The sequence below is a fragment of the Aythya fuligula genome, chromosome 11 (assembly GCF_009819795.1).
Source record: "Aythya fuligula isolate bAytFul2 chromosome 11, bAytFul2.pri, whole genome shotgun sequence".
NCBI lineage: Eukaryota > Metazoa > Chordata > Aves > Anseriformes > Anatidae > Aythya > Aythya fuligula.
This window is the reverse complement of record NC_045569.1, coordinates 5,742,501-5,764,909: the sequence shown is the minus strand read 5'-3', so window position 1 is coordinate 5,764,909 and position 22,409 is coordinate 5,742,501. Positions and strand designations below refer to the sequence as shown.

The window sequence follows — 22,409 nt, the reverse complement described above, 5'->3', positions numbered from 1 at the left end:
GTTTGACTGCTGAAATGTGAATTCGTAGAGTCTGTAAGAGCCTTCAATATAACAGTGCTCTGCTGACTTGGATATGCTTTTTTGGTGAATGCACACAATGTAGTTTAGCAACTGTGTAAAGAGATCTTGCTCTCTGAAGCCACTTTAAGGTCAGTTCAGTGGTGCAGCAGTAAGTGCACTAATTGTTGATATAGGCACAGTCTCGATGGTCTATCCCAACAGATATGCTTTTTGCACTCATGAGTTTTTCCCAGCTTAGCGAGTAAACATACAGTCTTAGCTGACTGGAGAAAGATTAGTTTACTTCAGTGGGCTTAATCTATGACATAGACTAATCCTGATGTGATCCTATTACTGCAAGGTCAGGTTGGATTTTGTTAGTTTTTGATTTTCTAGGTTTGCTCATTTGACTCTAGCACATGTCTTTTGGAGCAGTTTTTGTCTTTGTCTGTCTCTGAGGCTTTGTAGTCAGGAGAAAAAGAGATGACTAACTCGTGATCCCAACCACAAAAATGTTAGGAGATTGACAATGAAAGGGGAAGATAAAAAAAGAGAAGTTCCCTCTCCATTATGTATCCCCTTACAAATGTAACATTGAAATTCAGGAAGTAGCAATGAAAATCCACCATCTTCTGTCAGATTTCTGGAGATACCTGTGACGTGAGTTGTTCAGATGGAATATATGACTGTGAGAAGTGTTCCTAGTAGAGACAGAGAACATGAACCTGAAGGAGCTGGTAAAGGTGGGAACTCTGTAATTGCTGCTGGCCTCTCTAGACAGGACGTGGATTTGTCACACCTAACTTGCATTTGTCTCTCACCGTAAGAGGGCATAGCAGGCTGGTGGCTGTTAGGTCCAGATGCTACTGGTAGTGGTTGGTTGCTGTCCAGAAGTTTTTTGTTTCCAGTGATTAGCCTGGCACCACTCGCTGTGGAGAAGGAACGGGATCTAATGTCCTAAGCAGCAGATAAAAGGGATGAGGTGCCTGTGAGAATGCCTGATCCTGTCTTCCTCCAGCGTTTGCATTACACTGACTCCTGTTGTCTATCCCAGGAAATCGGGAAAAACCTTACGGATTTTGCCCCATTATTCTCCACAGATTGGCAGCAAAGAGCATGGCCACATTTATTATCTCGCACTTGGCAGACAGATAAGAGCAATGGATTTTTTCCTGCATAGCTTTGTGCAATCTCTATTAGATTCCACTACTTTGAAGCACGTTTCTTTTCCTAACAAATTTCTGTCAGCAGAAGGTAAAACACCACAGTCAGAAAATGCCCAGGGTAAAACTGCAACTTGGGAGCTTTGAGGCCAATGTCACAGGCTTCAGTGGGTTAAGCAATGAGAATAAATGAGGATCAGCAATAAATGAGAGGTGCTAAGCTCTGCCAGACAAGACTGTCTAGGAGATGCTGATTCACTGCTCACTGATGTGTGAGAGATTACAGAGCTGTGCTGCCTAACTGTATCAGCTGTAAATTTAGCAGCAGTAGAGACCTTTAAGTGCTAGAGTTAGAACGCAGAGGTAGGATAGATTCTGTTGTATTTGTATTCATCTTCTGTTGTTGTTCTTACCTCTGGTGCTAGATGAATTCTGAAATGAAACATTTGGTTTGTATAGACTACTGCTGACTCTCTTAAGTAAGCACCCTTGACAATTCAACTGAGGTTCCCCACCACCACTTTTTTTTCCCCTTCAGTAAGTCTCATTAATGTTGGCTAGGTACTTCTGATCAAATTTATCACCATTTTAAAACTCATTACTGTGAAGAACTGTGGACTTGTCGATATAGTTGAGAATGTTCTTGTGAAAGTGTAGGGACTGTTTGCTCAAGCATTTTGCATACACGAATCATACGTTATCCAAGAACTCCAAATAATTTTACAGATATCACAGAGTTAAGAGGTTTTGCATAGATTTATATGATTGCTTCTTTTATTCAGATGGAGAAACTGGGGCGTCAGTCCCGTAGAAGATTGGGGCCAGGGCCAGGAAGAGAGGAACTGAGAATCAGATAACTTCTAAAGCTATTCTGTATTTTATATTTGCTTCTATTGCGCAGCTAAGCTCTATTTCATATTCTTATTATTTTTATATCAAACTGTTTTGCATATCCAGATTTCAGGTCTTCTCTAGATTAGTTTCCATTGGTATTTAGTCCAAATATATTTTATGTATTCCGTTTATTTTTCTCATTTGAAAAGCAATTTTCACAATCACAGCCAACCTCATTATGTATACCAGTGTATTATGGTTTCCAATTAAATTCCTTTTCTTATGGTGTTACATCAAATAAAGATGGAAGTTTCAGAAGATCTGTGACTTTTTTCCCATGCTAATGTAACATATAATTCATTAAATATTAGACATTTTAATGCTTTCCAAAGGGAGGACACACAAAATACCAGAAAATGCTATGCTTTCTGTTCAGGAAAACATACTCTGCAGAATACCCACCAGATGGAGCTGATGGTAACTTTAAAAAAAAAAAAAAAAAAAAAAAAAAAGTGTTGCTTGCCAGTGATGGAGCTCTGAGAAATATTTACCATTAAAGGTACCAAATGGATGTGGCACTTTTAAATAGTTCTTTGGCATTCCACAGTGAATGCCAAGTGCAAATGAGAGAACATTAGCATCTAATGACAGTCTGTCCTTTCCTCTTTGTAGAACTGATGGCATTGCTTCCTTCATCGCAGGAGTGATGGAGCACGTTAGAAAGCCTTGTTTCATCAGGTAGTATGTTGCAGATGAGCAGATTTCCAGCTTGCCTGCTGTGCAGACCCTCCTTGCTTACCTGGGCAAGGAGTGGGCTTTTGTCACCAGCTATAGGTACCGTCTTGAGGTGGGAAGCAGCACGCTTCTTCCTGCCTGGGTTACGGGCTTATTTGTTCAGTCCTCAGATCAGTGGAGTTTTGTGGGCTACTACCTAGTGATGCAGGTTCAAGGCTTCAAAGCTTACTTGTATTTAATTTCCTTAGTTTTATGGTTTATTTTCTTCATCTATCTTTTTGAGTGCTCCGTTATTAGGTGAGAAAAAATCTCTTTTTCAGCCTTTACTTTAGGTGCTGGTGGGCAATGAAACGTTGCAGATTTACATCGCTAGCTTTCTTTGAGACCACAGTATAGCATTGAAGAAGGTGGTGTACTAGATAGAGAAGTATTGTATGTAAGTGCACTTTTAATTTTTTTTCCACAGAAAGAGCTTCCATATCTGTTGAAACCTCTTTTTGAAAACATTCCTATTTTCCTCACAAAAGTTAAACCCTGTAGTTTTACCAGAAATGTTGCTGTTACAGAAACTTTTATGGAATTTATTTTGTGTTCATATTTTTTCCTTATCAGAATATTCACCTGTTGCATCATAAATCTTTTTTTTTTGGCGGGTAGGTAAGTTGGAACTTCATGTTCTTTAAGGTTCCTTCCAACCCAACCCATTCTGTGATTCTATGAGTCAGTGCCCAAGGGCGGCATGACAAAGAGAACTGGTAGGTTTCTGTGGGTTTTACTCCCTAGGCAGATTATGGAAGTGAGGTTACTGAAATATATTTGGTTGTTTAGATGGTCTGTTCTTAGGCTATTTCTAATTTGTGAGCAATAGGGTGGTAATGCAGGTACCATGTTGCAGGCACAGGAAGAGGTTGTCTCTTTCCCTTTCCTCCACATGTCCCATGATCTCCTTCATTTCACCTTAAACATGGTTTCTTCTTGCAAGAGGAGGAGGATGGAGTTGATAAATAACAAGGACTCTTGGAATGGGTAATAAGACAGTGCTGAAGGAAGAATGCTACAAAGTAGCTCACAGTCTTCCTCTGAGCTTTTGAAGTATGGAAATGACTGAATGGAACTTCTGTGCTATGTATGTCACGTGTCAGTTACATGCTGTCTGAATTTTATTGTGTAAATTGTGACATTTTAAAACCAAATATGTTTTTGCCTAGGTTACTACAGCATTGCTATGAGGAGATGTAGTTCACAGAAAAAGACGTTGAATTTTCTTCACCCAGCAGATAACAGCCCCCAGGAACCTACAGTGTGCTCATTCTCATGGTAGGTAACCAGTACTGAACAGTAATGCTCTGTCTGTGCTTCATTTCAGGGATAGAAACAAAAGCATCAAGAGTAGTAATCAAGTGCGTAACAGATAAGAACTATAAATGAGATAAAATAATTAGGTATCTCAGTATATAACTAGAGTGGGAACTGTCAAAAGGAATCAAAGACAATGTGCTCCCACTATGGCTTATGTTGTGCACAGAAAGTTTTAGAGTTCTGTAAAAAAAATTATAAAAACAAATTAAAAACCATGTATAGTTCTCTATATGCTCCTCATTATTTGAGCTGGAGTTACCCTGATCTAAGAAAGATGTCAAGCTCTGTTTTGCGAAATAATGATTGTTTTTGTTGTAAATAAGAAATGCACTTTGCCTAGAAAAAATACCATACTTCCAAGCAAAAACATCATAATTTCATGAATTGTTGAAATTTCTTCAGAACTTGAAAATGTAGAACCTTTGTATTTTGTCCCTTATCTATAGAAATGTACATCTGTGGAACTTTTTGTTTGGCTTCTTTGATTTTTAGTTTCCACCTGCCCCTGAACTCTGCAAACTCACCCCTCATTTAGGTCTTGCTCAGTTTAATAGTAAGACAAGAGATTATATCCCTGAATATAGTGGGGAAAAACACCTTTATATTCTGCACCTGATGTTATCGACTGTCCAAAGACGATTTTTGTTTAAAAAGAAAAAAGAAAAAGATTTTGAAACTGAATGACACCAGTTGCTCTATGATAAAAGCAGTTGTTCAAGATTTATTTATTTATTTTGGATCTCCTAGCATCTCTCTCACATTTGGACTTCAAAATATTTCTATTTAGTTTGGTATTAATTTGTTGTACCCTACTATGGAGTGTTACTGCTGCCTGTTCTGCATTTATGTTGGACAATGCTGCATTTACGATCATTAGATTCTGCATTTCTCAAAAGAAGAAGTAATATTTTTAAGCAAATTCTTTAGTTTTTAATGAAGAGAGAGAGGAAAGGTAAAAAAAAATCGTAGGAGAAGAAAATGTGTTTTTTCTAAAACCAGTGGATTTTATAATGGACCATGATGTTGTAGTGGGATATGTTTTTTCTTTTGGCTGATAATGAGACCTAGAAGTTGTTCCACAGCTTTCCCTTCATGACATGAAAGTAATGTACTACTTCTTTGGTCTGTGTGGTTTCCACCCAGCCAGTGCATCTGAATGTGTAGGGGGGGTGGGGGAAAGTAGTGCGATGTGGTCTCAGTAGTAGTCCACTGAGAAACCTGAGTAACTAAGCAATAATGGTTTTTCAAATTTTAAACATTTTGTTACTGTTTGAAGTATGCAAGGCTCCAGAACAAGGTGTGTTTATTACTTACAGTTTTGTTTTCATGTTTGTCCTTCAAAAGTGAATCTGCAGGGGCAAAGATGTCTGATTTGGAAAGCAAAGCGCTTCATTAGTAGCCAAGAAACTTCTTGGTTCTTTCCTTTAGCTTGGCTATAAAGTATTTTCCACTTTCATTCTGCTCAGCTCTTCCCAAATGGGCTCTCCATCATCTGCTTTGGAGTTCATTGTGCAAAACTCTGAGAAGCTAGTCTGATTTCTGGGCAGCTTTTTTATGTACTACGATGAGGGAGGTGATGGAGGGGAACACACAAACAACAACAGATTGGAAGAGGCTGAATTTTAAAGTCAAAAATACTTTAAATGACTGAATTGTCTCTCTGAAGCCAGACAACTTTCAGGGAATATATAAATGGATTAACAGAATTAAATCATCTTGAAGAGTAATTTTGATGTTTCCATTTGTTTTCAGATTGGGAGAGTAGCAGGTTTATCTTCCTTGTAACAGAATAACAGGTGGGCTTCTGAGACCCTGAAAGGCTTCAAAATAATAATAGGTAGCTTGCAGCACCACAGTGTGATTTCAGACAATCCTGGCATGTGCTCATGTCCTTATGCAGGAAAACTCCTGTTGAAGTAGAAAATGGATTTGCTTGTAGGGACCCATGTCTGGAGGTTTTGGTAGAAAGACGCAACTAATTATGACTATCCTGGAGTAAACACTTTTGGAACAGCATTTATGCAGCAATGAGCATAATACCGGCAGCTCTTGTTCTTAGCCTAATTACTGAACATCCTTAATGGAATGTAGGTTTTGGTTTTGGTTTTTAGTTCAAGATGACTGTTTGAATTTTCTCATTGTATCAGTCATGTCAAAGGATACCAGTACCTTTTCTTTTTTATTTTCAGAGAATACTCCTAAGATTTCACATGCCAAAAAAAAAAAGTAGGCGTCCTTTTAGGTTTTGTTTTAGAACCCATTGTCTGTGGAAGAAGCTTACGTTTACTTTAATACTCGTATTAAATACAAAATCAAGGCCTAATTCTATTAGTCCTTTTACATTTAAGTCTTGATACAGATATAATCTGTATCAATCTATCTTACCCCAGTCTGTTTATGTAAATAACATTCATCGGATTATGCACTACTGCTTTCCGTATTAAGAGTTGGACTACCAAAGTCAGTGGAAACATTTCAGCTGCTATGGTAGACTGTGGGTCAAAGCCTTACGTCTATCACATTTCTTTAAACCGTCTCTCAGATGTGATGTCATAGATGAACTCTGACTGGGAACGTTTTAGTCCCTTACAGATTTTCTGTAGGCTGAGACAATCGCAGGTCTCTTTAACCAAACCATTCACGTTTTTAAAAACACATGGTGATAGGGAATTTGAAGGATGGATCTTGATCCATGAGTACACAGGTTAAATTTCCATGGTGCAGTATCTGTAGGATATGTAGGTACATGTCTTAACAGAGTGTTACTTTTGTGTACTTAGAGTGGATGCATACTGCTCTTGCCAGGGAGCAGGCTGCCAAGGACCTTGAAGGTGAAGGGTCTTGCAAATTGTGAGTGCCTGCACTCAATTTTTTCTCTTGTGAGAACATACGATTTAGGATTTTTCATAATCTTTTTGCCATTTTTTTTCAAAAGACAGATTGATGGTGACAGACAAATGCGTGCTTTCCTGTCATGGATTGTTCAGATACAGAGCCAGTTTAAGGGTCTTTCACTTCCCCACTGTGCCAGATTCTCATTTGTTGCCAGCCACATCCTGTTGCAAGAGATTAACACTCTTTCCTCCCTCAGTGCTAATTTAAACCAGATCATTACACAGATCTGATTTAGACTACGCAAACCATTAAATCAGCTCAACTGATGAAGTGGAAAACTCCAAGGAGAAACGGGAACCTTTGGTAACAGTGTTTAGCAGGATCCCTGATGTGTGACTGCCTTCATTAGCTGTTTTGGAAAATCAATTAAACTTGTGCTTCTAAAATACGGGAGTTGATGAAAATGCCAGCATGGTGCGTGTTTCTGTTCCCTTAGTATAGTGGGATCAGCCCCCAAAGAGTTACATAAGCACAGCAGGGACAAGAACATCAGCAGAACTTAGTTGCCTGATTTTTCTGCTGGGGTTAGTATTCAGCCGCTTGCATTGCACTGATTGTTGGTAGGCTTTCACCAGGCTCTTGGGAGGTCTCCTGGGTACTGATAATGTGAAAATCCAGTGTGATCCTTAAAATAAACCACAAACAGTATACAGGGAGCTCAGATAAGTCTTAGAATCACAGATCCAATACAGCCAAATGAATGAATGAATTCTCTATTTTCATTCTATATTGTATCTGGGAGAACAGGATCGTATTCTGATTTTCTGCTTCCTGAAAAGTGTGTGAGAAAATGGAAGAACATTAAGAAACTAAGTAGAAGGGTTACAAATTATTTTGACACTGATGATGTCTACTTATAGCAAAAAATGTCCAGTGAATTTTAACTTCCAGCACTTAGGGACTTCTTAAAATGGAATGCAATTATGCTAAGCTCATGAAAATAAGACAGAATGAGGAGAGGCTGAGAGATCTACACTTCTGAGATTTCTGAGTATAAAAGGATTGTTTGAGAACTGGTAGCTCCCTGAAATACATTTTCAGTAGGATTTGAAGGTAATGTTTGTACACAATCAAGCTGGTATACCCAGGAACTTGTAGAACTCAGTCTGAAATGAATTGCTTCAACAACTTCAAATCCTGCTTTACCAAGTGAGGAAGACAAAACGGAGCACTGTCCTTGTGCTCCAAACAGCAGTGGGGTCGCGTTCCTGTGTGTGACAAGATGTTGCCTATCCCAGGACAGATCTTTTTGCTACTTGTAAGGAAATACTATTTTATTTTTTGTGTGTGTGTTCCATGACACCATTCATGATGGAGTTGTTGAAACTACAATGCAAAATAAAAATGTGCTCTCTACCATGACTTCAAGCATGAGCTATTACCTGAATGTCTTTCAGTTTTGTTTATAATTATCGAGTAAGATGCTAGATCCAAGAGGGGCATATTGTCAGCTCATGAAACCTGTCAGATTTGATAGAACTTAAGGTGATTTCAATGCTTTGCTGCTAAGTGACCAGATATAATGGAGAGGCCATTTTGGAGAGCAGGTGTACATGGAACTTACAAGGCATTATTTTGTAAAGTAGCTTCTCTGATCACTACTTCCTGTAAGGTTCTTTGGTCTATGCTCTGTCAGTTTACTGTCCTTACCAGGTTTTTATATTCCATGTGTCAGCTTCTACGCCTGTCTTGTTTGCTTAAGCCAAGCTGTGTCTTAAAACAATGACATGTACAAGCTGCTGACAAAAGTCTTATTGAAAATGCTCATTTTACCTTCCTTGTTTTTGCATAGTTTAAAGAATTGTTAAAGGATAACAAAAGAGGTCTTCCTTTTTAGCATCCATGCCTTCAACTCAACATTCCACCAATCAGATCCCCCAAACTATTTGCACTAATGTAATCTACGTGCAAAGAATGGAACTTGCACTCTCCCATTTCCCAACACAGCTACTTTTTTTTTCCTGGCCTGGGACATCCCATTTCAGATTCCTGATTATGGCAGAACTGACAAGAACAGGAAAAATTGATGCATCTCAGTCCATCATCCTCTTCCAGTTTTACTTAGTTTTGGTTTACGTTTTCAACACAATTTTCTTTGTCTCCTCTAACCAGCTGGAGGCATTGTCTGGTACCCATTTCATCTTTATAGAGAGACAAAGGACTTAAACCTAGAAAAACAGAATAAATCACTAGTGTAACTGTGTGACTAACTCCTGTAGGTTATGGATATTTCCTACTTAGTTCACAGACACAACCGCCAGATCAGCAGTCCTTGTGTGTTTCTGAAATGCCTCTCTTGTTGCTCTGTGCTCTCATCTCTCATCTTTCTCAAACCATACTCTCTGACAGATCCCTCGCTCATGTCTGAGAAGGCAAGTCTTTCTGGAGCTGGCTAGGGATTTCCTAGTCAATAAGAATTTCACTGGCCTTTTAAAGTACCTTGTCCCATCCTTGTTCCTTCTTTAATATTTCCTAATTACCTCCTTTTGCTTTCACTCTGCATATTTAGGCTGAATAGTACAAGATAGGTGAATTGGGATATCCATAGGCATTTATGAAAATAATACATGCCACACCTTGTTTGTTACAACCCATATGCCCTAATTAATTAGAATCTAACTTGTGTTCTTATGGGTGGCTTGCTTTTAAAACCTCGCCTCGTTCATCCTTAGGTCTACTGTCATCACGTTCTCCATCAGCAGTTACCTTTTAGTGTCCCACCAAGCCTCTAACCCATAGTCTGCTGAGGACCATCTGCTCTTCTCATGTGCCTTTCTACTGATACCAAAATAATTTCCATCTGACTGCCCTGTGCTTTGCACGAATAAAAACCTTTCGGGCTGCCGCTTCTAAAGTAGATTTACCTTCAATCACCATTTATTAAATCTCTGTCCATTAAAAACCATAGCTTGCAGAAGCTGTGTGCATTAAGCCTGATTATAGAGTCGGTAGAGAGGAGAGGGAGGGGGACAGCAGTTTGTATCAGTGCATTGCCTTGTTTTTCTACTTGCCTCGCTGGCTGGTAACACTTGTGACAGGGTGCATATCAGAACAGGGGTCTCATTACTTGGCTCTGAATTTGTTTTATGCTTCTGTGAGACTTTATTTAAGCTGTACTTCAATGATTGTTGGTTTCAGGCTCAGACTGTATGACTAAAATCAGAGTTTTCTTTGGTGGTGGGGTACTAGGTTCCTTATGGAGGGTAAGGGCCAGGGAACTATGAAAGGAAGAGGAGGAAAGTTCACAGGTTCCTTACGGAGGATGAGCGGCTCCTTCAAACGCACTTCATTTAAGGGCTCTGCATCTGGATCACAAAAGGTAAGTCTGCAGTTACCCAAATAACACGACGTGAAGGAAGCAGATGGAGGCTCTCTGTTTGCCCTTTGTATTTTTAATAGCTGGTACTAATTTAAATGAGAGTGATTCTATTTCCTTTTGTGCTCTGTTAAATCCCGAGGGTATTGGCTGTGTTCATTGCACTGGTTCTGACAATGAATCTTAGCCCTGTTTGGGGAGTTCTTTCACACGCACGCTGTCTTCGGATAAATATCACCAAACAGGGCTAGACTGTAATCCTGTACGTAGTTAAAATCGTATTTTGATGACTGTTGATACTTAGTGTTCATGCGAAATTCAGATGCAATCAATGAGAAGACTGATAGGATCTGTAACAGGTTCTGACGTGATTCACTGAACGTCTGCAGCAGGCACATTTTATGAGAAGTACACTTTGTGGTTAGTTCGTGTGCTGTGCAATATACGAATGAAAAAGTAAGTGAGGGAGAAAGAAGACAGGAGATTGCTTTCTAACGTGTAAACTCACGCGGTTGTCACAAGCTCGCAAGTTGTAGATGCAAGTTAAGGCTTTTTAGTAACCAATGAACTATTAGATTTTAAACGTGAAATGATTTTGAATATATTTTATGGATTGTCCATTTGTAACAATATACAGACTTCAACTCAGGATTATGTAAATTTTATCTCGACTGACCGTTCTCAAACTGACTCCATTCAAATAATGCGAAATAGATTTCTCTTCTCTTCTTACCCTCCAGCCCTCTTGCCTCTAACTTCTGCTGGTATTCATAACGTTCAAGTGTCAGATTATAATAAAAGTGAGTCTAAAAGAACAAAATTGAGAGAAAAAAACATCTGGCAGTATCATGGAGGAAATTGTTTATTGATACAGAGGCAAGTAGAATCTATTAAAATGTTTCCTTAAAAAATAATCTGTTCTATACTATATGAAATATTAGCCATGGTCATCTGTGAAAGCAAGAATGACTGTGTCTAGTTTTGGGGGACTTCAACAGAGATTGATGGTCATGGGCATCACCACATGAATAGTAGGCACTGTGTAGGGATAAAGTCATTTACAGCAGTGTCTTATATAAAGTAACTAGGGAACCTGGCTCCTTTGTCTGCTAAAGAGATTGACACCAAGTTGCATGTGATGCCATAATATAAGCCATATTACAAAAGTTGAGTGCTAGCAGAAAAAAATGTGCGTATTTCAGCTATAATGGCCATGTTCCCAGGCCCCTGGAACAATCAGAACAAGAAAATGCTCTAACCATTTTAATGGGCTCAGCTTTTTACTCTGCTGAGAGGCATAAGAGCATAGTGGCATATTAGAATGTCAGCTAATACCTAGTAACAGAGTCACTGTGTGTTACATTTCCCATTACTTGCACAGTGAATTCTTAAAATACCTCATGGCTGTGTGCAAAGAGTGTGGACAAACAGGCTGTCCTCCAAGGCACTCCCATTCTCACAAACAGCTGCTTAGTGCTTGCTTTGCCAACCAGAAGACTTCAGATGTCAGCAGTAGTTTCTTAGACTGGCAATGTTAACTTTATTGAGGAATACAAAGAAATAGTGATAAGGAATGTCAGGGTTTCTCCTTCAAAATGTTGTTTTCTATATGCAGCATCACTTGAATATGACAGGGCAGAACAGGAAGTCTGTAACACATGTGTAGTGCCCCAGGTGCAGGCAGCTTTTTTTCTGTCCACAATCCTATCTTGATACTGCAAGAAGATAGAATTCTACCTCCTGAATGGAGTAAGTCAGAGTGAAATACGTGATTAAACTTGTTTAATCTTTTCCCATCATTCACATAGGAAAGGCAAGAAAAGGAAGGTGGAAGAACACAATGCAGATTTTCATTTTCATAATGAGGTTTGATTTGTGATTTTTTTAAAAAGGAATGTTTAAAAAGGTGCAAAATCTTCATGTCTTACTTGCTGTAGTCTTCCTAAATCTTTTGGTGCCTGTTGCTTTAGAGCTCATTTTAGGAATAAAAAATAACTTTTGTGAGAAGAATATTTTATGTGTATGTAGTAGGCTGGGAGTGTACTTCTGAGAAATGATGGATGTTGTCTCTGAGATTAATGGTATGATATCAGCATAAATGCAAGTCAAAGTCGTCATCTTCAGGAGCTGACACCTTGAAGGAAATTTGAATGATTTTGTGCTTTGGGGAGAAGGTTTTGCATTGAATGTAAACTTTTGCTAATGGTACAGCTGAAAAGAGGAATTGAAAATAGTCTTGAATGTGTGTGTTTTGCAGGAATGTAGTACTTTGTTAATCTTAAAGTATATGTTTTGTGTGCTTGTTACGGTAATAGTAAACTTCCAACAGGAAAAAAAAAAAAGGATTAGTGGGATGAATTTATTTTCTGCTCCTAAACTGTTCACCAAGAAACTGTTATTTCCTTCAAATTACCATACCTATTGACAGTTCTTTTTAAAAATAAAAATAAAGCATCATGGGTTTATTTGGAACAGTGATGTGCAACTGTTTAACTTGACAGTTCTGATTAGACAGACCGCTTGGTAAGAGTGGAATTGGTTTCATTTGCACTCCTTTAGAGTATTTCAAACCTCTTCTTTTTTTTTCTTTTTTTTTTCCCCCAAAAAAATTCTGCTGTGAATAAGAACTGCTCTTTCCACAAACATTCTGGCCAATGTCTCAATGACTCAAGAAGTAACTGCTGTGGTTTTTTGTTTTTTTTTTCAGTCTGGGGAGTCAGATGAGTGAGGGAAGTAAGAAAATGTTTAGGTATAATTTATTTCGGGTAGACTTTTATGGCCCTAGAGAAAAATATAGGCAGGCTTGTGTATGGAGAACAGGCCATCAGTTGCTCCTTCTCAAAGTATCCAAATGTGTACTTAGCCGTACGTGATCGCTGGGACAGACTCGTGAACTCAGAGGCAGCAGCACGGCCTGTACTCTTCAGTCCCACGAAAGAAGGAAATGTAAAATTAGAATAATCTACAGCTATCACAGTATCAATACTGTATCTGTGTTCTTAGAAGAAACTAAAAAAATGCAATGTTTGAGTCTGATTCTGTGAAATTTTTGATTCATTCTTATGCTGTTTTACAGAGGGGAGTCTGCTGGCTCTTTTACTGAACTGCCTTGCTGAACCAGCACTGAATCAATTTAGAGTTGATTTGTTGTCTTAATGTTCTTCTCCAAATTGGATGAGAGCATTGTAAAACATAGTCTGTAATAGAGTATGTGTTAGAGATGTGAGATCAGTACCAGCTCATCTCAACAAGAGTTGGAAATAAATCTTTTAACCCTCTAAGCAGGATGCACAGTTGGCCAAGGGAATTATAAGGCTTTTGTTTCGCTATGACCTGCAGTCCAATGGAAGAATATCACTAGAGTAGAGGATTTATGCAGTTTGAAATACAGGACAAAAGGGTTCCTCTAGGCGTGTTTCCTGATGTCCTGTACATTTCTTCTCCAGACCAGTACTGTAAGGTACAGCTTTTAGGAGTCTCTCTTATTTGTTGTCAGGAACTGTTGGTAAGGAGGTGGCTGTGCTCTGCAGGCCTGAGTCACGGCATGGCTGGGCGTGCAGCATTGCAGTAAGCCCCTTCTCTACAAGTCAGTACCCTGCAGACATCCAGCAGGAGCAGATGGTGTGTGCATACGGTGAGTAATGTGTGATCCGTAGCATGAAGGAAAGGTTACCACAAAGGCATGGCAGCTTACTGTTTGTTCTGCTGTTCAGGATAGGGTGCCAGCATGGAGTCAGAGACAGCACTTCTTGCCCTGCATTAGCTGGTAAAGCTCTGTGTGCCTCTGCCCACAACCATGCCCATGTACAACCATCGTGCCATTACGACATCCAGCACTGGAAACGCCATGGGCTTTGCTGGAGGTTTTTGGCAGTGTTCAGTGTGTTTGAGCCTAAAGCTTTGGCACATTTTAAAAACTGATGCTAGCTGTTACTTAAGAAATGTTCCTGTGTCACAACACCGGTATGTCTGGCCAAATACTGTGTGAACCCCACAATGTATGGCAAATACAGACTGTCCAGCAGAACATGTACATGTCTTGTGAATCGCAAGTGTCATGGTAGGCTTGGCCTGGTGTCTAGCACCTAAGAATTGTGTTCATACCTAACACCTTTCACCCTCCTTTTACATTGAAACAGTGTACAAATTACGTGTACAGAGGAGCTACTCTGAAACACAGTATCTTAATAACCTATTGCAGGAGGCTAGGGCCCAAAGAGAGAGGGGTTTTTTGGGGTAAGTTAAAATTGCTGAGCCAGTGTAGGTTGGCAGATTTTAATTGCAGAAGTAGAGGAAACATTTCTGGACTCACTTTTGCTAGCCATGTTAATGAAATCATGGATTTAGTACCAAGATTCGGTAGTGTTAGAAAAAAAAAAAAAACACGAAGCTGACAAGGGAACAGAGGGAGAACTGCCCTTTTTCATATTGCACATGAGCAAAGTCTTCATTTTTAAGGGGTGGCGTGTTTGAAATGTTCCTTAATGTTTGACTTGAACTTATGGCAATGATGAAAATAAGAGTGGCACTTCAGAAGTGGAGAGAACAAAATCCTTCCCCAGAAGTCATGTCGCGTACTGAATGTCAGAATCTCCTCGTCACTTACAGAGTAACGTTGTTTGCTTTTTAGCAATTTGATGCTCTTCTGACCAGCTGTTTATATACAGTCCTGGCAACTGTAGGATTCACATGCATCTGTCTCTCGTAAATGTGCTTCACTGAGAGTTTCCCAGCAGCAATCACTCCTACTCTGTTTTAAAATAATAATCCTGCCATGGATGTTTGGTTCACACTACACTTGACAGTCCTAGCTTAGCAGCATCTCCAGCTGAAACAGGTCAGGTTGCCCAGATGGAGTGCAGGCAGACTGTGGAGAAGGAAGCCACTGAAAAACTTGCAAATTTGGGGAAAGTAAAAAGGCAGGGGCTGCTGAAAAGATACGTGAATTGCAAGGAAGAGTGGGAGAACAGAGAGTCGTGCAACCCTGGACTAAAAAGCTTCTTCCCCACCATTTAGGCTGTAAAACTAGTGCATATATAATCTCTAAAGTTTAACTGGTGTCCAAATGAGTAAAAAACAAAGGAACCCTGATGAACAGTTGCAACGTGATTAGAGACGAAGCTGAATTAACGTCACATTTAGCAAAATGAGGAGACTGCAGGTATAGAGAATGTAGATTTTTTTTTGTAACTATGACAACTGATTTCCCTAGTGCATCCAGAGTCTCATCCAAAACTCAAGAAACTGATTAGAAGCTTATTTTTAATGGTAATTTCATAATCTTTAATGGGTAGCAGTGGCTTTTTTTTCAGTAATCTTACTATTTCTGAACAGGGTGATACTTTCTGTGATTTTAATAGCATTCCTCTGACATGTGATCCAGCAGGACTTTCTAGAGCCTGCAGTTGTAGTTGGCTATGAAGTATATGCAACAGCGAAAACAAGTGTTCTCTAAATTCCTGGCTCACTTAACGGCGTTTTTATACTGCACTGGCAAATGTTATGTTCCGTGTTGATTCTGGTTTGTTAAAATGCTGTTACAATCCTAAAAATTCCTCACTTGCATTCCATCAATTAGATCATATTTACTGTTTTTAACTGGGTTCAATCTCTGCTGCAAGAGGAAAGAAATGACATGGCCTACACCCAGTACCACTAAGAGAATGTCCTTTTTCTTTTGAAGTAAATAGCAAGCTATAAAAGCATTATTACAGTCATAATAAAAATGAACTAATCAACTGAGTACCTTAATAGACAGTGTCATTTCTTAATGTAAGTGCCTCAGATTTGAAGGATGAAGATGAATGTAATTTTACCATTATATCCAGCTTTTTTCTACCTCTTTATGCAGATGTGTTGTGAAACAGTATCAGCTTGTATGATGTCCTCTTGGAAATGACATGAAAAGGCAGCCTTGTGGTATAAAGATTAATCTCTAATAATAGCACAGTAAAAGATGTAACAGCTGGTATGGATTAATATTCCTTAATATCTGCTTTGATGTGATTAATAGCTGTATGGCTTAAGCCTCTACCAGCGGAAAGCAAACAGTGGTTACTAAGCTCTCCTAAATGTACTGGTTGCAATTTTTTTTTAACAGAACAGACATTTAAAAGTTACGTGTTTTCTTTTTTGTTTCCAGAGTTCCTAGGTGTTTTTTATTTCCCCCTTCCCAATTTTTCTGTCACAAGTCACGTATTACAAATGTTTATTTGTCCAAGGGTTCGTCCTCTCATTTCTGATTCACAGTACCCAAAACTATGTTGGTTCATTTATTGAGGCTTTATACAGAGATTGATGGGTGAACAGGAATGCATTGGGTTTCTGTCTTGATGTTCACATTAAATATAGTATATATCTTCTTCCAGTGCTGCATTTTTGGTAGTGATTTTTATATTTGTTTTATATTATGTTGTACAAAAGCAAAAACTTCATCAGTTTGAAACTGAAGAGCAGAAGTTAAATTCCAAAGCTTTTTAAAAGATTGGCTCAGCATGCGATTAGCTGGATCAGTGCTCATGGTGCAGCGTGTGCTGTTTGGAAATTACATCTGAGTCATTGACTTAAATCTGACTTCAGTTCTATCAAAGTTCAATTTCCCCCATATATTTTCCTACTATGGAGATGAACTTGCTCCTAAAACTGATCAACAATACAGGTGAGAATCAAGAATACTGCTTGCAAGCTGGTAAGCCTTTTCTGTTTAATGCCCTGTTAAATCCAGAGGTAAAGTACAAGCTGTAAGAGCAGCTGCACCAGCTGGGTCAGAGCAGAAAGCTGGGTTGCTCACGGCAGGAGGAGCGCAGTCTGGGGAGTGCTGTAAGCAGAGGACATGCAGCAGTTACTGTCCAACAGCGTGTTCCTTGCACCAGTGATCTGAAAGGTAGGGATTGCCTAGACCAGAGGTGATGCTGTGAAATGTTGCTGCTGCCTTTCAGTATCCACAGCACCTTACACCAGCGGTTCTGCAGCTTATCTGCAAGTTGTATGGCAGCCAGCTTGAGCTCATTTGTTCTGGAAAACAGTCTTTGATGTTTGGAGAAGTGTTCTTCAACCTGATAACTAGCATCCAAGGCTGAGAATCTTTTAATTTTACCATTGAATTTTGTCCTCATTTTGGTATTTGGTTCTCATTTCACTTAAACATTTTTGAGCCTTCTTTAAAAAAAAATCCTTTTTCTCCTGGTTCCCAGAACTGCATGAGACGTATTTGCGTATTTGTCAGGCCCAGGTCTGAACAGAGGGATGAAATGGTGGAAGGTCAGTTTGTTTTCCTGGTACTGGTGTCAAAACACTGTCATTATGGCATGACTTCACCAAACAATAACAAGTCTGTGTCTTCAGGAGAATTTCTCATCACAGAGAATCCCAAACTCTTTTATCAGCTTTCTGTCTTCAAAATAGGTAATTTTCCTGAAAAGTGCCTCCACCATCTCAGCAGGATCTTGCCATCAAGTAACAGTACTTCTTATTCAGTTTGAAATGTGGTGTTGCAATTAACTAGTTTCTGCTTGTAGATCATCTTCTAGTAAATCAGAAGAGTGGGAGGAGGAAAGCCCTGTAGCATGACCCAGGGCTGGCCAGGCTCTGTAATCTTATCTGAAAGTGGTTTTCTTGTTTTTTTCCTGCACGTGCACGCAGCCATGGTTCCGGTGGCCCAGAAGGCCTTATCTTGTGTATGGTCAGACACTTGGTCTTTCCTCTTGTTATCTGCATGACTGCGGGTTGTGAATTGCCGAGGGACTTTCTGAATGGAGATTGAGCCTTAAGTGTACACGGGACCTGGTGCACGTGGGCATTTGGGAACACGAACCCATGGCAAGAGGCAGCACAGGGAGTAGAGCAGGGGAGCGGCTGTCTTTAGGTGCGCTGCATCAGTGTTGCATTTGCAAAGCATCTTCTGGTGCAGGGAAATAAAGGACTGTGTTAAAAGTGGCTGCTTCACTACAGTGGTCACTAGTGCCCAACTCCAGTCTGTGGCCTAATTAATTATGATTAATTATGATTGATTGCCTTCCCCAAATAAATCCTATGGTATTGACACTTTGCTGGTGGTAAGACTTCAGTAGATGGAAAAAGCAAAAGCCCTAATGCAGTCCCTGACCTTTCTGACATTTGCCTCCCTGTGTCACTTAGTAGCATTTTAAAATATTTTACATTTTCAGTTATTATGTTCTGAAGGTTTTTTTTTTCCTTTTCTTTTCCCTAGCACTGAGGAAGAGCTATGTTGTCTCTGTTTTCTGTAACTGAGCCTTTTCCTCTAAGAAAAAAGCAGTATTATTGGGAACGCACAAGGACACAAATAAGGTACCTGAACTTAACCAGTTGGTGCCATTTGCAGGCCCATCTGGTCTCTAGCTCCAGAGAAGGTCTTCTGCAGAGCCTGGGGGATGTTAGGCTTGAGGGTTGCTTGTCCTGGGAGGATGCCTTTGATACACCATGCACTTGAATTGGAGCCAGAGTCTTGTGTTCAGGCACCTGACTTCATTTTCAATATCATTGGGCATTTAGAAAACTGAATGGTTTCATCCCTTATTCAGTAGAAACCAATGTGAAATGATCCATAGTAGCCTCTGGTAGTCATATGGGCCTAGTTCATTAACAAACTGTGCTTGCATCAAGAACAAGGGCAAGTCAGTGGAGGTAGCTGTCAGCATGAATTTCTTCTCTGAAAGCAGAACAGAAGCCGTGAAATTTTCATGGCTTGAGAATTGGGAGGCAGAGCTGGTTTGCATGGTTAAATCATTTTGCTTTGGATTTCAAATAATTGTCATGCTAAGGTAAAGTATTCTACTAACATATTTTGTTAGTTAATGTGTCAGTATGAAACTACTCATTACTGCTCTTCAAAGTGTTAAAAAGGTAGGTGCTTTTGTTTTCTGTGTGCAGGCACACACAAACATCAATGTGTTTTACTGATTTGCTAGGATACAAGATACGTTAGAGCAGTTTTAAGTATTTTATGATGAAAACATAAGTAGTAAAAGTTGTCTGTATCATCTGTGTAATTGTTACAGGAATGCAAGAGAAAACAGGAGTTGAAAAGGATGGGGAAATTGGGCTGTGAACCTGTTTTGTTCTTTTGCACAAAACAGTGAAGTTCAAGTTGCGTTCTGGAACGATGTGTGCTGATGGAGCTTGAATGAGAGGGACTGTTTGTGGTGGAAGCTTTCAGTGATCAGTGACCTGATGTCAGTGCCAGGAGTCTTAACAGGCCCCCTATTCATGTGCCCTAATTGTGCTAAAGGAGAGGTGGTTTCCAGGCTTTCGAGAAAGAAGTTATATAACATTCAAAGCTAATTTCCTAGAAGCATTCTGTGGGCATAACCTTAAGCTGTCTTTAAAATTACACATTATGTTTTGGTGTTGGCCATGTGCAGCAGGCAGGTTTTTTTACCGGTTGCGTTGCTTCTACATCATTCTTTTAATTTTACTATCCTGAGATGTGTAGCAGGATTGTTATAGTTTAATTAACAATGTAATATTTATACAAGTATTTACCAAAATTTTCATTTATTAGAGCATTAATCAAGTAACTTCTATCTGAATGCCCTTTGTTTCATTAAGCCTCTCTTGAATAAAGGGCTGCAATAAGCTTGGGAGAAATGCAAGCACAAAAACTAAACTTCTGTGGAGCTTTTGGGATTACCAGCAAAAACTAGTGACCTTTCCCTGCACTGATGAAATCCATTGCTCAGTTATGTGGGCCAGAATTTACCAGCTCTCCCCTGCTATGTTCCATAAGAAGCTGACAGAGATCGGAATCTCCTATATCCCCTGGATGGAGGATGGGATTAGGAAAAAATGGAGCAGCCATTTGTATTTTTTTGAATCAGGTTTCGAAGGTTCATGGTGTTTGGGGATTCAGCATGCCAGCTTGATCTGTGAAGTCTTCTGCACCAAGGCATTTCTCCCATAGCACATCTCCTGCACAGCACTGAGTGTACGGGGCGGTACCCAGCTCAGTACTGTGACAAAACACTGAATTAGCCCCATGGGATGCATGGAGATCATCCTGCTTCCAAAATAATCAAGGCAGTAGTTTCACTCTTAGCATTCGGGGCAGTGTTTCTGTTCCCCAGCCTCAGCACTGTGTGGTTAGCTGTAAGCCTTTCTGTCTTTCTGTCTCCTGCTGTGGTTGAAGTGTCAGGGAGAAGCTTCCCAGCCACATACTCCACATAGCTCAAATGCACCCAAAACAACTTTAGATACCCATTGGTGGGGAAAAGCATGTATGTATTAAACATGGGAGCTGCCCAGCTTACTTTGATGGGATTAGCCATCACACTGATATATAGGTATCCTTGAGTAAGGATTGGGACCCCTGGTTTGTTCCTGCAAATTATACTGGGGGAAAAAAGTGCTCATGTCTATGGAATCACATTCACCCATGTGTGTAAAGGTAGGATTTAATTGGTAATACAACCTTTCCTGGTGTATTTCCAGACTTACACAAGGTGAATGACAGTATGTACATCAGAAAATGCGTCACCTTCCTGAGGCTTTGTTGGTTTTCATCAAACTCATGATTTAGTTTTCTCTAAACCATCAGATGCACTTGGATTAATCAACCACTAGATAGAGCTATGCTAAACAGAAAGGACCTTGCTATATAGTTTTATGCTGAAGATGATGTTTTCCCTAGTCCTAAACCAAAGTAAGGACTAGTTATTGCACAGGACAGGTATGATGAAGAAGAGTTTTCTTCAAGATATTATAAAATCTCACCCCCTTTTAATAATACAGCAAAAATCATGGATCTTTTTCTGAGTATACCTTAAAGAAAGTCTTCAGTGAATAGTCCAATATAATTCCTATACATTAATTATTAAATAAGCTGTATTTTTTAAATTACCACACCAATTAATTTTTAATCAAGCAGTCATCATAGAGCTACTTTATCATCACTGTAGATGGGAACCTTGAAAGCAAAAGTCGTATTACCTTGTGTTCTCTTTTATTTCATCGTTCTGGTGCTGAACATTGCTCACATATTGATCAAAGGTTCATAATCATAAGAAAAAGGAATTACGTATTGTATCTGTAGTATCTATGTTAGTATCTAACATACCTCTGTACCAACACAAGATTGTTCTATTTAATGATTTCTGGATTTTTTCTTTTTTACAGCTCATCTCATTTATAGCGGTAAATTTACTTTTGACTTAGAGCTGGAGAGGTTTATTATAAAATCTCACTAGTAAAACAGCTAATGATGGGATCTTTTGACTGTCTAGGATTTTGTTCGCAAGAGTTGTACTGAGCTGGTACAAAAGCTACACTAAATCCATGATGCTGCAGAATACAGTGTGATTCAGACAGAGATGTGCAGAAGTTACAGGGGGGTGCAAAATGTGTGGATCTGGCAGTAAATCCTGCTGCAGGAAAAGGACAAAAACACCACCACCCTACCCTATCCCACCCCACCTCACCCCCCAGAAAATTCCCCCAAGTGGCTATCAGTGATATCGGTGATATCGTGTGGCTTTCAGCAGGTACAGGCATGGCACAGACAGTGACAGTATGGATTATTCCATTCTGGCAATGAACAGAAACAAGTACTTCTGCAGATTTCTTAGCGACATGTTCAGTTCTTAGCTCTCACAGAAACAGTTCCAATGTGCAGTACTCGAGTCCAGTACAGCGGGTGTGTGTCTTACAAAAATGAGGCCATAGTAATGAAATATTTTTCTAGAAAATTCCTACGTTTAGTTTTTCTGTTTTCACTTTTTCATTTTCTGTAATGTTGAAATATGTATTAAGACTTCTGTTTTATCAGATGCAAGCAAACTTTTAAATAGCCAGTATTATGAGTATTTGATTCCATTTTGTTCTTGCTTCTTGCCAGTAAAATGGCACTCAGCCTCTCGGTTGAGTGGATTTGCGATTCTCTGCGAGGATCAGCCATGGATTAGTGAGGTACAGCTGGTATGTTCTTCATGCCAAGTGGTTTTGGCACTTTTAATTTTTATTTTTTTTCCATTTTTGATGTCCTTCTCTAAATAAATCCTACTTTTTCTCCCCTTTTTCTGGGAATTTGTTCTTGTTCAATAGTGAACTTCATCTTTCACCAAGTTTTGTTAATGAGTCTGAGCAAACAAGCATAG

General features: G+C 39.4%; 1 protein-coding gene across 1 annotated transcript in view; it reads left to right on the top strand.

Moving 5' to 3' along the window:
* The first annotated feature begins 10,206 nt into the window (after positions 1–10,206).
* Positions 10,207–22,409, top strand: part of TRPM1 (transient receptor potential cation channel subfamily M member 1) — a 78,037-nt gene continuing 65,834 nt past the window's right edge. The window contains exon 1 of the mRNA XM_032194952.1: positions 10,207–10,305. Coding sequence (XP_032050843.1) covers positions 10,207–10,305 — 99 coding nt within the window. The remainder of the gene's footprint in view (positions 10,306–22,409) is intronic.